The following is a 16,630-nucleotide window of genomic DNA, read 5'->3' on the forward strand; positions in this document are numbered from 1 at the left end:
ACAAAAAAAAAAAAAAACCTATATTGGTAAAGAAATGAGTAATGGCTGGATGGGACATGTTATGAACAGGGGAATTCATTTAAAACTCTAGAAGGCGGGTCCATTGATGTGAGTAGGCTGTGCTGCGGGCCCAAAACTGGGCTCAGAGCCTTCCCCAGCCTATGTTCTCAGCAGAGAGGTACCAGGGAGCCTATCCGCTGGTCTGCAGGGCTGACCCCAAATCCTGGCAACAGGGTCTCTGGGTGGGAAGTTGGGAATCAAGATTTTCTAAATCACACCAGGTGATGTTCACATTCAGAGGAGCCAGGAGAGGCCTTGGGTGGGGGATACAGTCACAATAGAGCAGAAACAGAAGCAGACGCTCTGAGAGGCCTGCTGAGTCCAGGGGTCAGCACCTGTGAGAAAGGTCTACCCTGAAGGGCTCAGCCCCACTGCACATGAGGTCACCTGAGACAGGTCCCAGGGGCCCACCCTGGAGAGAGCCTCAGCCTGGGGGAGAGCTGAGGTGAGTGCGACCCTAATACTGCCAGGGGAGGTTAAACAGCCAAAGCTGAGACCTCTGCATGCCACGACCTGGGCCCTGCTGACCTGTCCACCTTCATTGCCAGCTCTGCCACCCTGGCTTCCTTCTGCCCTCAAAGCCCAAACCGCTCCTGCTTCAGAGCTCTGTTCTGGCTGCCCTGCTGCTTAGACTGAGCGAGCAAGGCCAGGTCAGGGGGAAGTAAGGGAGGCATCCACTGTGGGTGCAAAATCCAGGGCCCCAGGACCCTCAGCCTTCCAGACAGTATATTGATGCAAAATATTATAAAACCAAAACTAAGGCTAAATATGCTTCAATGAGCAAAATAATGTCTTAAACAGGCTTCTACTTTGCATTTTTAAAAGCCACTCAGCCCTGCCTCAGTTCAACTTAGTCTGTTACATTTATATTGTCTCTTTAAATATTGCTGTCAAGTGCAGAATTAACTGTCCTAATCACTGAAGATTTTAGTGCCCCTCATGTTAGAGCCTAGGGCACCTGCCTCCAGAACCCTACCTGGCTCAAAATGACCTACACCTCCTCTGTAATACCGACTCTTCCTGATCTCCTCAGCCTGGGCTCCTAACCTTCTTGAAGAGACTTGGTCCAAATAGAGGAACCCAGCCCACCTTGGTTTATCAGCATATGAAATACCCACTATGTCAATTCTCCAGCCCACATTGTCCAGTTCCTTCACTGATGGAGAGGCACTTGAGATTAGGGCCTGGGCCTTTCTTGTACTTCTCTGAGTGCCTTGTTCGTGGAAAGGGTCTAATAGCAAGTGCTCGGTAAATATTTGCTGACCCATCTTGGTTTTACCTTTAGAAATTACATCCTCCCCAAACACAGGCTGGCACCTGGGAGATCATGGCTTCGGGCTTCTGAGAGTGAAGACTGTTCACAAGGATAGGATTTATGGATGGGATGTGTTCCCAGCTAATGTCTGAAGGAGAGTGTGGACATTTTTTTTGGTAGTGCTGATGGTAGAACCCAGGACTTTGCTCATGCTAGGCAAATGCCCTGACACTGAGGTACATCCAAGCCTTGGGGTCATCTCTGAGGCTGATTGAGCTGCAAGTGCAGAGAATCAGGCAGAAGGATCCTCCTGGAAGGAAAAGGTGTAAGCAAAAGAAGGTAGGTTTGTATCCCCATGATCCTACAGAGCTGAGGACAGCACACAGGTTGAAAGTCACTCTGGGACTAACAGGGTGGGCCAATGTCTGTAATGTGAGTGGGAAGAGAAGGGGGGATCAACAGCTAATGCACTACCAAAGGACCCAGACTATCATATAACAGAAACCATTGCCCAGAGGCAGTGATTCCACTAAATTTAGTGAGTCCCAAGCCCTCCCTTGGCTCCTCTGAAGAAGCTCCTAGAGCCTCCTGATTTCTTTGACTGACTTCATGAGACTCTTCTGCCATCTTGGACAAAATTACCCATGCTCCAACACTCTTCCTCTTCCACACATTGACAAGCTCCTTACCCAGGCTACCCAACAGCGCGGCTCCCCCGTGGTAGAAGATGATGCCTCCCCGGGAGCTGCACGCTGTCGCCTTGGGCTGAAACAGCCTCACAGGGATTGTTCCAAAGCGCAGGTCAGTCACCACCACTTTAGGGTCGTTTTTCTTTACGAAAAGTCTGTCAAGGACAAATTGGGCAATGCTGGGCATGGAGCAAATCCTCAGCTTCTCTAGTATGTTCCCCTGTCGAAGGTAAGAGGAAGAAAGTGAAGTAGAGGGGCGGTTAAGATCAGGAGGACAGGTCTCCTCGCTACCATCACTCCCAAGGCTTCTTGTGCTTCTCTCCTGCCTCCTGCATGTGTATTTGACTCTTCATTGCATCTCAGTGGGCTCTGGGTTGTGTTCAAGTAAGAGCCAGGTTTTCAGGGTGCACAGCCACATAGTCCTGATTGTATAATGGCATTGCCATGATTGGAATATTTGTCCGCCCTCAAACTCATGTTGAAATTTCATTGCTGTTGTAACAGAATTAAGAGGTGGAATCTTTCTGAGGTGATGGGCACTCCCCTTCCAATACCTATGCAATCTGCAACAGAGGGAGTAGGTAAGTCACCTCTGCGGTGAGGTCCTAAAAACGGATGAGTTCAGTTCATGTTTTTGGTCCTGCAAGCACAAGCATGTTTGACTTTTTGCCAGGAGATGTTGCAAGGCACCGTGGCCAAACCCATAGCTGATGGCCTACTCATGTCTTTCCCAACATCCTTAACTGCGAGCCAAAAAAGACTTGTTCATAAATGACTTGTTCTGTGGTACTGTTAGAGCAGCAGATAAAATACTGAGATTGGTGTGAATTTGCCAATGTTGCAGCCTACTTTAGGGCACCATGAGAAAAAGACTGAAATGAAGACTGTCAATTGTCAAAGGCATCTATCTGACTTACATCCTTCTTCATTTTGTTTCTGTACTGGATTCTATCCAAAGGGAATGGCAAAGCTGTTTGGTCATTTGTGTCAAAACTCACCACTATGGGGCTGGGGATGTAGTTCAGTGGCGCCCTGCCTGCCTGGCAAGTGCAAGTTTCTGAGTTCGATCCCTGGTACCAAACAAAACTCATCATTTCAAACCTGCAGCTCTGGGTTACAGAGTATCCTTAAGCTATGTTTGTGTTCAGCAGAAAAGAGTAATATGATCATCTGGGGCTGTTGGCTATTTGCTCAGAAGGGGTGAGTATTGACAAAGAACTACATATAAGGTATCATAAAAAGTATAATGTGTGTTTAAAATTTAATTTCCTTCAAAATACTTGCTCTCTAATTAAACATATTTCCATAATTCTTGCCTTTTTCTGAAGCTTCTGTGGATGTTTTCTTCATGAGTGTTTTCAGTTTTGCTCATATGGCTGCCTTGATGCCCTGAATCCATTCAAAATATTTACCTTTCATGGTCTCTTTGACTTTGATGAAGAGCCGGAAGTCAGGTTATGATGTGGGCAAGGTGGATGAGGACCGTCTGTCTCTTGAGTGGCACTGTTCAGCAACAGCCACGCTATTCTGTTATCATAGCTCATAAAGACATTTGTAAGGGAGGACTGCCGGATGTGCTCCAGAAAGGGGAAGGAATGACAGGGTGAGTCTGTTGGAGGGGCATGTTTGGGGGGAGACAACAGCAATGTGCATGTGACTGTAATGAATTTTTTTAAATGTAAACATTCCCTACATTTTTTATCACCCTGTGTATTTACCTAGTGTGTTTTTCATTATACTCTATTCTAGTTACAAACAAGCCACTACCCAGATATTTTGTGAAATAGAATTGCAAGGTAAGATCTTTCATGCACAAAGTTCACTGTAGTTGTTTTGGATCATTTCTACCAATCTGATATTCGGTGTCTATCTTGGTCCTAAGGAATTACAGGCTAGTTTGAGGCTCCAGAACTAAAACCAAAGGCCCTATTTATCTAAGAGATCCAGAAAAATGGGACTCTCCCAACCTTTAGTGTCTTTCTTCAACAGTCACCAAGTATCTGGATGACAACTCCTATAGGCTGTGCACGGGAGCTCAGACAAGGGTAAACGAGAAACACTGAAGCCCAGAGATGCTAATTTCCAGGAAGTCTCAACTAGCTGGTGGTGGAGCTCAGACTTGAAGTGATCCATGCCCATGGTGACAAACTACACCAACTGTCCAGGGACAGATTATTTTTAAACAAATATTCCTGAACCTATTAATCTCTTTTACTTGTCATCTAATGTTGTTACCAACCTAATGAGACAGACACCATCATCCCCATTTCACAGACGAAACTGAGACACGGGAAGTTTTGACAAGTGGCCAATGATCACACAGCTAGTGAGAGGCAGTATGAGAAAATGTACATTCGGGCTGAGGATGTAGCTCAGTGGCGCTGCACCTGCCTTACAAGCGCAAGGTCTTGAGTTCAATCCCTGGCACTGGAAAAAAAAAGAATATATACACGCTCTGGCTGTAGTTTATGTGTTTACCTTTATATTTCCTCACCTCCTGTACAGTTGCCCTCAGAGATAGTGTGTGAGTTTTTGGCCTCTTCTAGGTGCCCAGGGTTGAGACATTGAGATTAATTCAAGTTGCCTGCCCCCTACATGAGAAAAACCCTTCTTCCCAATTCTGCTGCAACTCTAAGCAAGTGCTGAACTACTGCCAGCGTCTCACCCCAAAGCTCTGCTCAGAGACCAGCTGTAAGACCACCCTGAAATTGTGGCTGAATTTACTTATCTTTTTATCAATAAATAGTATTTATGAGGAACCTGGCGCTCTACTTGGAGCCTAGTTTAAAACTGAATATAGTAGTCCCTGCCTTCAAGGGACTTATAGTTGCACAGACAAACACCTGGAAACAGGTAAGTGCATGGAGTGGGAAGGATGCTGCACTGAAGGTGTCAGTCTCCATGAAGCACCTGGTGTGCAGGGACTAGGTCTGAAATTGCTATTCGGTCCTCAGAAAAGAGCTCACTGATTGTACTTGGTAATCATTTGATTATGAAAGAAGAGAGGGAGGCAGTTAGTGAGGGGAGCCAGACCAGGAAGAAAGGAGGGAGAGAGAATAGGAAGGAGAGGTGATGAAAAGAAGGAGAAAAAGAAGCAAAGAAGGAAGTAAATAAGGAAAAGAAAGAGTGAAGAAAGCATGAATGTAAGAAAAGAAGGAGAAAAGAGCTGTGAAGGAAATGTAACAGGGAAAAATGAAGGCAAGAGAAAAGAGAAGGAAAGAAGAGGGAGCAAGAGCGAGTACAGTAGGGGAGGAAGATAGGTCAAAGGAAACAAGAGAAAGAAATATAGAAAAGAGAAGACAACAAGGAGAGAAGGAACAAAAACTATGATGGAAGAAAGAAAGGAATGAAGAGATGAAAATAAAGACAACATGAAGAAAAGGAGGAAGAGGGAAAGGAAGGAGGGAAACAATAAAGGAAGGAAAGGAAAGAGAGAAGGAGAAAGAGGAGCAGATACAAAAGTGTGTAAAATCCTACCTTGTCTGTCTTGAGGAAATCAGGGGAGGGAAAGAAAAAAGGGAAAAAAGCTTGAGGCACAGCACTAGCACCCCCATCTCATGATGGAGCCTGAGAGAACACTCACCAAAGTCATCACATAGATAAATACGCAGTCCAGAATTCTGAACTTGACAGGATGTTGCAAGGCAGAGGGGACCTCTGTGGTGAGGAAATGCTTAAAGATGGTCCAGACAAAGAGCCCCAGGAGAAAGATGGCCAGGCCCAGTGGCAGCACCAGCAACAGGACAACCATAGTCTGAAGCCACAGGGAGCTGCTCCACCAAAAAAACAGCATAGGAGTGTGGTGAGGAGAACCAGGCTGATTATATGGGCTCCAGCTCCACCTACATTTTCTATTTTTGCCTGATGCAATGGTTTGGCCTGGCCTCTTAGAAGTTAACTAGGCAAAGGCAGCTTACAGAATCGAATCCCCAAGGAATATAGTGACCAGAAAAGTCCACGGTGCTCACCAAGGGGAGTTCAAGAAGTGGTCTTTCCATAGATGAGAAGGGAGTGGGCCTATAATGAATTTCAGCTCTGGGGGATCTGAAAAGGTAGTCTCGTGTGGGTCACACAGGGTCACCTATGCTGACCTTCTGATTAAAATAGGAGACAAGGCTCAAATCCCACAAGAGAATCTGCTTAGGGTGACCAAAGCAGATCTCATATCCAACTCTTTTACGCCTGGAGAGTGTACTACAGGTGTTTTTTAAGCTTGTTTCCCAAAATAGTTCTGATCATTTCTTTCTCTCATGGAACAAAGCATGTGGGCCTTGGTACTATTTTCTGAAAGGGAATGGGAGGCCTGGTGAGGCCTCGGTTTACCTGGCATAGTGGGATTCATACGAACCATCTCCAGAGTCTTTGGAGCAATTGGCTGAGCCCTGCTCTAGCTAGATTCCCTAAGTAGGGCTGAGTCCAGCACATAGAATTTTACAGGTGCTACCTTCTCAATGTCTAGGGAAGGACTGATAGGAAGACAGGTGAACCATTCCTCTCAGTTCTTTATTTAATTAATTTAAAACACATAATATAAAATGTACCATTGTAACCATTTTTAAGTGTGCAAACCAAAGTGTTATCTAAATATATCTTGTGCAACAGGTAGCTGTCTTGCAAAACTGCAATGCTATACCCTTGAACACCCCCCTCTCAGTGCCAAGTCCCTGACAACAAAAATGCTACTCTCTTAGAGTCTGAAACTATTTTGTCTACTATGAATAAAACTATGCAGAGTTTGTGTTTTCGAGACTGGCTTACTCCACTTTAGCACATTGTTCTCACACTTCAGCCAAGCACTAACATATGATAAGATTTTCTTCTAAAAGGCTGAATAATATCCATTATATGTATATACCAAATTTTTACCATGTTTCCCGTGTGGGGATAAGACCCACAGCCTTCTGCATGTTAGGCATATGCTCTACCACTGAGATACAGCTACAGAACCTCACTGTGCTTACCCACTCAAACAATAATGGACATTTAGGTGGCCTGCACATATGGGCAAATGCAAATAATATCACAATGTATGCAGCTGTGCCAGAATCCCTCTAAAGTATTTGAGGTTTATTTATCTATAATTAATATATCTGTGTGCATATATGCTTATGTAAAAGTGCACATAAATGAAGTGTTCAGCTTGAGGAATATTCACAAAATGAATAATCAACCCCCAAATCAGGATGGAACATATCTCTGATGACCCCTTCGGCCCATCCAAACCACACCCCTATTACACACCTACCAAAAGAGGCTGGTTTCCTCCAACTAACAGCTAAGATTTATCTTACTGATTTCTGAATTTTACATAAATGGAACGATGCTGTCTTCTTTCTCCAAGGATTCTTTCACTCAGCACCATGTCTGTGATATTTACCAATGTGTGCACAATTGGTTTATCTGTGCTCTCTCTCTTGCAAACCATTCTTTGCACAGATATAGCAGAAGTCTTCAACACTTCTGCTATCGCTTGGGTATACAGTTTTTGCTCATTAGTACTTCCAAATACACAATTTTTCCCACTCTACGAACATCAAGATAAATGATATTCTTTGTCTTGTCACCAAAGTTTTGCCAGGGAAGAAGAATGTGGTGATATTCCATCAGAGAAAATTTTTATTTCTTGCTTCTGCATTGTATGGACCTTGGCTATAATCCTGGCTTTGCAGTGTGGAGGGAATATTTCTTTGTAACATAAAAAGTTTATTCTCTGTGGGGAGTTGGTATGTGTACAAAATACCTCTTGATTCCTTTTTACATCCCCTTTCCCTTCCCTCTTTCCCCCATCCATCTCTTGATCCCCGTTTGGAGTACATGTTTGTGGTACATAATGTTTACATGCCTTGTGAGGAGTTGTACATAACACATCTTGATTCCCTTTTTTCATTCCCCTTCCTCCCCTGCCTCCCTCTCCCTCTGTTAATTACTTTTCTCATTGCTGAGACAAAATATCCAACACCCAAAGTTAAAGAAGGAGAGGTTTATTTAACTCACAGTTTGTAGAGGTTTCAGTTCCTAGTCAGCTGGCTCCCAGGCAGGGCAGCATGGCAGAGAGGCCTTGCCAAGGAGAAACAGTTCAGGGTGGGAAAAAGGTAGGAAAGCAACAGGGGATGACCACAGCTCCTTCTATCACTTATATTATACAGGATACTTAGGGCAGGTAGCACTCACACTTAATCCTAGTGATCTTGATCCTAGCATTGCACCACCAATCAATCCCAGTGTCACACACTAAATGCAGTCACCTCTGAAAAATTGTCACCGTGTGAGGCTTTTGGGGGACATCTAGACACAAGCTATAACACCTTCCACCTCTTTATACTCATCCACTTTCAGAAAGATCTACCCATCTACTTCCTATTATCTAGCTTTTCTTTGGCTCCTTATATATACTTTGGATTTCACAAATAAGAGAAATCATGCAATATTTAAGCTTGTGCATCTGATTTATTTCACTTAACATTATGGTCTCAAAGTGCATCCATTTTCCTACAAATTGTGGTGTGTTATATTTCAGATGTGCTGGGTTCATGTCTCCCACTACTGAAGAATAGATATGAGGACAAAGATGGTTAAGAGTAGGTAAGATTTATTGAGAGAAGCCTCCTGAGCAACAGGAGGTGTCCAAAACATGGGTTGCTGTTGAGGGTCTTTCTCAAAGGGATTTTGTACAACAAAATTATAACTTGGGCAACTATGGTCAAATTTCACTCAACCTGTAATTATAAGTATGGTTGTTTAGCTAATGTTGGTCCAAAAGGGAAGCGAGGCACATAGCAAAGGTATGTATGTGTCATGCATTATTAACTTTAGCTTATTTATAACCTTTTTCTATTTTTTTAACTTTTAAAAAGTTTCAAAAATATATGTTTGCAATATACTCAGTTTATGGTCATGGGGAAGTGGTTGCATGTGGTGTATACTACAGCTTGGTTTTTTTTTGTTTTGTTTTGTTTTGTTTTATCTCCTTCCCCTTCCCTTACCCACCCACTCCTCCTCTAATTCTCCTGCTCTGATTTTCATTCTTCTTGATTTTAGTAATCTTAGCTCATGTTATAGCATAAAATATCTACATTCATTGAGGTTCTTAGGTTCCTGTACATAGCATATCTTTATTCTACTTATTTCATGTTTCCCTCTTCCTTTTTCCCTTAGACCTCTTCCCCCTTGCAAGAAATCTATCTCCTTGTTCTCTTCTATCCATCCTTTATTATTCTCTTTGTTTGTACCTTGCCTCGCTCAAATGAGAGGTACCACATGATACTTAAACTCATATTTCTGGTTTATTTCACTCAACATTATATTTTCCAGGTGCACCTGTTTTCCTACAAAAATTTCAAATTTGTCTTTCTTTATAGATGAGTAGTATTCCATGATATATAGATACCACATTTTCTTTATCCAGTCATCTGTCAATGTGTATACAGGCTGCTTCCAGGATTTAGCTGTTACAAATTTTTGTGTTGTACACCTACTGTGGTTTCAGGTGAGCTGACTCCTAGCTGAGGCTTCAGATGAATCAGAAGGGACAAGGAGAGGGTTTCTGACTCTCAGAATAGCGAATCTCAACAAAAACTATGATTAGTGGGGGTCAAAACTAGACAGGAAGATGCTGAACTTCCAGGGAACACTCTGGTATATTGTCTGTGCCTAAGAAAACATGATCAGCCACCTGCATGCAGGTGAGGAGCAAGGCAGATTACTGCCCTTGCAGTTTCCAGGATGATGGATGGACCCCTCCAGGACTTCAGCCACATCCAAGGAGAAGAAAAGAAGGGGAGGAAGGACTGTACTTGACAGCAATTGAGTAAATTTGAATTGGCAAGGATATCTTTTCCTTGTTTATTTTGTTCTAAATACTACTAGTAGGCCTTCTCCCACCCAGAGCCACCATCCTCCAGGGGCCGGAAGGTAGCCTGAGCCCTGATCCACCGTGGGAAGGAGAGCCACACCCTCTACCGCATGGAGCCACCATTGATCCAACATCAGGAAGGTAGCAGGGCGGGTGCCCCTGAACCCCCATAACTCCCCTTACCTCCCCCCACCCCGCTGCGTGCACTCTCAGACCTCCTTATTGTGCCAGTCTTTGGACCCACTCTGCAGAGGCAGAGGTGGCCATCAAGGGTATTTTCTGAATTCCCAACTGTGAACATCTTTAAAGAAAGGGTGTGGGAAACCTGTAGTAGAATGGTGTGGAGTTCAACCATTCAGAAGTTAGGGGAACTCAATCTGGGCCTTGCAGCCCGAGGTCAGTCTGCATCATGGGGTTCAGCCATCAGCTAACTGAGATCAGGGGTCTTGTGTCCTAGATCTGTCTGAGCCATTAAATGGTAAATATACTATATTGACAAGTTTGTTCACTGCAGACATGTTCTGGACTGCTTCTTGATTTCAATTTAATTCAAATGGTTTAAGGGTGATAGACTAGTGACTACCACAGGTGGTCGGTTTCCATGTTGTGCTTGATCTTAATGTGCTGCTGATTGTATCAGTTGGGATACAGGATTGTGGTTGATTTGATGAGCTGTTTTCTCTGATGTTATGAAGATGAGAATGTCCGTGGGTCGTTAGAGACACAGAAGCTAGGGCCCAACTATATCAGGAAGATTTCGGTGATAACCCAGAGATTAAACCAAGGACAGCCCTACCACAAAAATAAATATGAGAAACCACTTAAGCAAGACACAAAGACAGACTTCCAGTTCACCAATGGCAAACAGTAGGGCAAATGAGGATGAAAAGGCTGATAGTGAACCACCAGGACACCCTGAACTCAAAGCACAGGAAGTAACAAAACAGATCAATCAGGCTCTAGAAAAATTCAAAACAGAAATAATTTCCCAGATAAAATGGAAAGTCATGATATGAGACTCTAGAGCAGAAACTGACAAAAGAATAGATGAGCTCAGGACCACGATAGAAGCCATGAAGGCCCAGCATGAGAAAGAAGTGGAAAAAATAAATGCCCAACATAGGAAAGAAATGGAATCCATAAAACAGATTCAAACAGATATCCAGGAGATTAAATACTCCACTGAAAGTGTACACAACAGAATAAAAGAATGCAAAGATAGACTCTAAGATATAGAAGACAAGATTGCAGTCAATTACCATGAAAAGAGTGGTCTCTTAAAAACAGTAGGGGATCATGAGAAATCGATCCAACAACTCCTAGATGATGCAAAGAAGAATAATATAAGACTCATAGGAATCCATGAAGTAGCAGGAGAAAATACAAATGACTTAAAAAAGCTGTTCACACAGTTAATGACAGAAGACTTCCCAAACAGAGGGGAAGAATTTGACATTCAGATAACTGAGGCATATAGGACCCCCAACTAGCCACAATCAAAAAAAAAAACTACACCTAGACATATAATAATCAAGATCCCAGAAACCCAACAGAAGAACAAAATACTACAAGCAGTAAGAGAAAAGAAACAAATCACATGCAAAGGAAAGCCCATCAAAACCACAGCAGACTTTTCAACACAAACCTTGAGGGCAAGGAGAGCCTGGAATGAGATATTTCAAGTACTAAAAGAGAACAAACTCCAACCTAGACTGATGTATCCTGCAAAACTCTCTTTCAAAATGAATGGGGAAATAAGACACTTCCAAGACAAAGAACACCTGAGAAACTACATGAATACCAAACCAACACTACAAGAAATTCTAAACAAGATCCTAGAAAAAGACAATGAAGGCAACAACACCATGAGGCCCAACAGAGCAAATCAAATAGGCAAGGCAAGAAATTAAAAGGAGAAGGTGAAAAAGTAAAAACAGTCAACAAAAGGCCAAAAACATGCCAATAATAAGTCAGTACATATCAGTTATAACCAGCAATGTCCATGGCCTCAACTCACCACTACCAATCAAGAGAAACAGACTGGCAAAATGGAATAAGAAGCAAAATCCAACAATACGTTGTATACAAGAAATACACCTAGTGCAAAAAGAAGCCCATAGACTGAAAGTGAAAGGATGGAAAACAACTCTCCATGTGACAGGAGCCCAGAAAAAAGCAGGTGTAGCAATCTTATTTGCAGACAAAGCAAATTTCAAACCAAAACTGATTCTATTATTATTGATGTAGGACAGTACTGTATCATACCTCTGTGAATGTAAAGTATCTTGTACCTGCTTCATGATACATAGTAGTGACCATGCTTTATCAGAGCTGTATTTAATGATATTACTCTAGAATGTTCTCTTTCCAGATAATGATTAAAATGCTAATAAAAAAATAGTGCCAGGTACCACAACAACAACAGAACTTTGCTCTTTTCTGGATAGTATTCTTTTCTTTGTTTTTTTGTTTGTTTGTTTTTTTAAATGCAATGTGCTGAATGTCTATAATTTTGTTCAGATGACTGCAGAACCTGGAAAAGCTGTTGCTGCTATTGATGCATAACATACTGCTATTATTGGTCTTTTTATATAAATATAAATATATGTATATATATACATATATTTATAATTTGAATTTTTGGAAACTTTAACAGTGCTGCCAACTTTGGAAAAAGTTATCCCAATTTACTGTGTTGAGTTGGCATTGTACAGAAATGGACAGCCATATTGGTCTAGAAATGTTAATTTTTTTATTTTTTTCCATTTGTACTGGGGTAACGACTGTGTTAAATATGTAAGGTCATATCTACATGGGTTTGATTACAGAAACTAATAAAGTATTCTCTAAATAATGAAAAAAAAGAATAAGACTACAGGAGCAAGAACCAATTTAGATATGTTAAGGGACCATTTTCATATTCAGAATTAAGGATTATTTTAATTTTATATCATTGCCCTTTCTCTTTTACTTTCCTTTTTAGTTTTATTTTAGGATTCCCTATTTTTAATGTTCATACAGAGATTTCTTTAACTGAAATACCGAATAGTTTCTCTGGTGTGAAAAACTATAAATAGTACACAGGATCCTAATGAGATAATTAATAATGTGAAATAGGAAGTAAAGGGCTAAAGGTGTAGGGAAAGTGGGAAGGGTGGGGAAAAGGTAATAAGGGAAAGGAAAAAAAATATGAGAAATTGAAAAAATGGAAATAAAGTGTTTGTAAATGAGGAGGGGAGGAGGGGGTGAAGGGAGGGCAGGGACAAGGGGAAAACATGAGAATCAAGTCCTATTATGTAAAGGTACAGGATCCCAATAATGAATGTAACTGTATTATATACCTAGATTGTACCAATAAACTCAATTAAAAAAAATACTACTAGTAAATGCTGCTACAAATACTGCTATGCATGTATTGCTGTAGCATGAAGTCCTAAGCTCCTTGGGGATGATACCTAGAATGGGGACAAATAGGTTATATGGAACTTATAATTTCAGCTCCTTAAGAAATCTCCATAGTTGAATGAGTTTACATTCCCACCAACAATGGAGTGTTCCTTTGTCACCACAGTCATGCTAGCATTTGTTATGGCTTCATTTCTTAGTGATTGCTATTCTTTCCAGAGTAAGATGGAATCTTAGCATTGTTTTAATTTGCATTTCTCTAGTAACAGAGACGTTGAACACTTTCTTCCTCTGTAAAGTTTCTGTTCAGTTCTCTCACCCATTTTCTGACTGAGTCTTTAATTTTAGGTGGTTTAATTTTTCTTGAGTTCTTTATATATTCTCTCTTTTTTTTTTTTTTCTTAAGCTCAGGACCTCATAGATTTGACAAGTTGTTGAAAATGACTTTATATATTTTTTTTTTTTTTTTTTTTTTTTGTATTGGGGATTGAACTCAGGACTTTGTGCTTGCAAGGCAGGCAGTGACACCACTAAGCTAAATCCCCGGCCTTCTTTGTATAATCTAGATATTAGTCTTCCATTTGAGGAGTAGCTGGCAAAAAAATTTTTTTTCCTATTCTATAGTCTCTTCACTCTACTGAATGATTCTTTTGCTGTACAGATGCTTTTTAGTCTGATATAATCCAATTTTACCCTTACTGTTATTTCTTGTGCAACTGAGATTCCTATACCTATGTTATCTCTTCAAGTACTTTACCTATTTTATCTTCCAACAAGTTTAATTTTTTTAATGTTTGGATCTTTGATCCATTTTTATTTCAATTCAGCATACAGTGAATATAAGGGTCCAGCTTCCATTTTCCAAAAACAGATAATGAGTTTTCATAGTGCCACTTGTTGAATAGGCTGTCTTTACTCCAACACGTTTTTGCCCCTTTGTCAAAGATTAAACACTTGAATGTGTCTGGAGATGCTTCTGTATCTTTCATTCTGTTCCACTGACCTATGTATGTGTTTTTGTCCCAGTACCATGCCATTTTTTATCACTGTTGCTTTATAGTATACCTTGAAGTCAGGTAGTGCAAGGCATCTTGTTGCTCAAAATTTCTTTTGCCATCCTGGGTCTCTTCTGGTTCCATATGAATTTAGTGCTGTTTTCTCTAGTTCTGTAAGTACATTGTTGTTATTTTGATGGAGATTATGTTGAATCTGCATAGTAGTTTTGGGAGGTTGGCCATGTTGGCAATATTGGTTCTGCCTATCCAGGAGAAGGGTCATCTTTTCCACTTTCTGATGTCTTCTTCAATCTCCTTTTTCAGAGTACTCTAGTTTTCTCTGTAGAGGTCATTCACTTCCTTGGTTAGGTTGATTCCTAGGTATTTCATTTTTCTTGAAGCTGACATTATTTTCATAATTTCCATCTAGAGTTCATTATTGATGTACAAAAATGTGCTAATGGTTTTTTTAAATCTTGTGTTCTGGTATGTTGCTGTAGCTGGTTATTAATTCTAAGAGTTTTTTAGAGGAGTTCTTTGAGTCTTCTATATAGAGTATCACATCATCTGAAAATAATGATAATCTGGGTTCTTCCTTTCCTATAGGTATCCTTCTCATTTCTTTGTCTTGCCTGATTTCTCTGGCTAATGTTTCAAGTACTATGTTAAGTAGAAGTGATGATGGTGTCATCTGTTCTAGTCAAGGTTTGCTAGGAAATATATTTAACACAGGACATGTAATTTATAGGATTATTTCATAGTAGCTACCTAAAAAGCCAAATGCAGAGGAGTGCAAGAGATCTAGCTGTACACTAGAGATCCAAATAATTCAGCCAAGGGCTTGGATCCCACACAATGTTCCACGCAAGTCCAGCCAATGACCCAGAGCCCACAGCAATGTCTCATGCTCATCTTTATTGAAGATCTGCACCAGGAAGGCCAAAGGCCAGTGTTGCAACCAGAAAACCTGTGCTGGTGGGTGAAAGATTTGTGTCACTAGGGCGAGAGATCTACAGGAAGTGATGCTCACAGTGAAGAACAGAGCTCCTCTGATGAGAACAGCAGCCATTCTCAGCAACAGCAAGGCCCTGAACCCCTCCTCTGACAAGAACAGCCAAGCTGGCATCAGGAAAACCAGCCACAACAAGCTTCTCCTAGAAAAGCAACAGCCCATGATCTTCCCCTCCAGTTCTCTTTTTCTGCCGTTGGCAACAATCCTCCAGTGGGTCTTCCACTGATTCAGTTCAGCTGGGCATTACAAGTTGACCATTAGTTAATCTACCACAATATCTTTATTTTGTTCCTGATATTAGAGGAAATACTTTGGGGGGATCACCCATTTAAGATGGCTCGTGCCATTATTTGTGATAAATAGTTTTTATCAAACATATATGGTTATTCTATACCTATTTTCTTAAGGATTCTGATCATTAAGGGACACTTGATTTGGTCAAAAGACTTTTCTGCATCTATTGATATCATCTAGTCCTTTGGATCTTTGTATCTTTCCTAGCCTCCACCCTCCCATACCTTTATTCCACTTTACAGGTACACAAACAAACATCAAAAGGTTTTGACATCCATATAGCTTTCCTAATGCACAAAGTACACCTCCTCCTCCTCTTCCTCCTCCTCCTATATCTCATTTTTGCCCCCATAAATATCTTCTTAAAACCATCAACACTAACCCTCACCCCAACTAAAAGTACTCCAACAAAATCTGGCTCCAGTATCAAATTTTTTCATCTGTCATTGTTGCTTTTACCAAGCTCCTCCCTTCCTAACTACAATGCTCCTTCACACACCCTCTGTTCTCCTTTGAGTGTGCAAAGTTTTAAGGAGAAAAATAGACTTCTGGTGTGGCTTCTCTGTCCTAACCCCTGATAGGCCCTAGGGCAGAGAGCTACTATCAGAAATAGATCGAGAAGAGGCTCATAGAGCATTCTGGGCCCTTCCTGGAAAACCAGACAGGAGTGATTTGGTGGAACGTGAAGCTAGCACTGGAAATGGTGCAGTATTTCTCTTGGAGCAACCAGATCACCGGGTCCAGAAGGTAAACCCCACGGTTGCAGATCTGCCTGTATCCCTTCACCTTCAGTTGAGGCCTTCCATGTAAGGCAGATTCAGAGGGGACTCCATGACCTCACATGTCCTCACATGTTCACACCTCGGACTTATTTATGATAAGATATAGCACAAGTGAGAGCATGAACTTGACTATGTGTCCCTACTTACATTAGAGTAGATCTGGTGCCCAGTGGATCCCATCTGTCTCTCATTGTTGCTTTGAAAAAGCAAGTGCAATTTGGAACCTGCCATGTGGATAACACCATAGAACCAGTGGCTAACACAGCTCAGGATGGTGGCCTTTGTT

General features: G+C 41.5%; 1 protein-coding gene across 1 annotated transcript in view; it reads right to left on the reverse strand.

Moving 5' to 3' along the window:
* LOC104864922 (arylacetamide deacetylase-like 4) overlaps positions 1-5,755 on the reverse strand; it is a 10,642-nt gene extending 4,887 nt beyond the window's left edge. The window contains exons 1-2 of the mRNA XM_010628197.1: positions 5,588-5,755; positions 2,005-2,224 (exon numbers count right to left, since the gene is read on the reverse strand). Coding sequence (XP_010626499.1) covers positions 2,005-2,224; positions 5,588-5,755 — 388 coding nt within the window. The remainder of the gene's footprint in view (positions 1-2,004; positions 2,225-5,587) is intronic.
* Positions 5,756-16,630: the final 10,875 nt, after the last annotated feature.

Source organism: Fukomys damarensis, unplaced genomic scaffold (genome assembly GCF_012274545.1).
Source record: "Fukomys damarensis isolate Sample0158 unplaced genomic scaffold, DMR_v1.0_HiC HiC_scaffold_23, whole genome shotgun sequence".
NCBI lineage: Eukaryota > Metazoa > Chordata > Mammalia > Rodentia > Bathyergidae > Fukomys > Fukomys damarensis.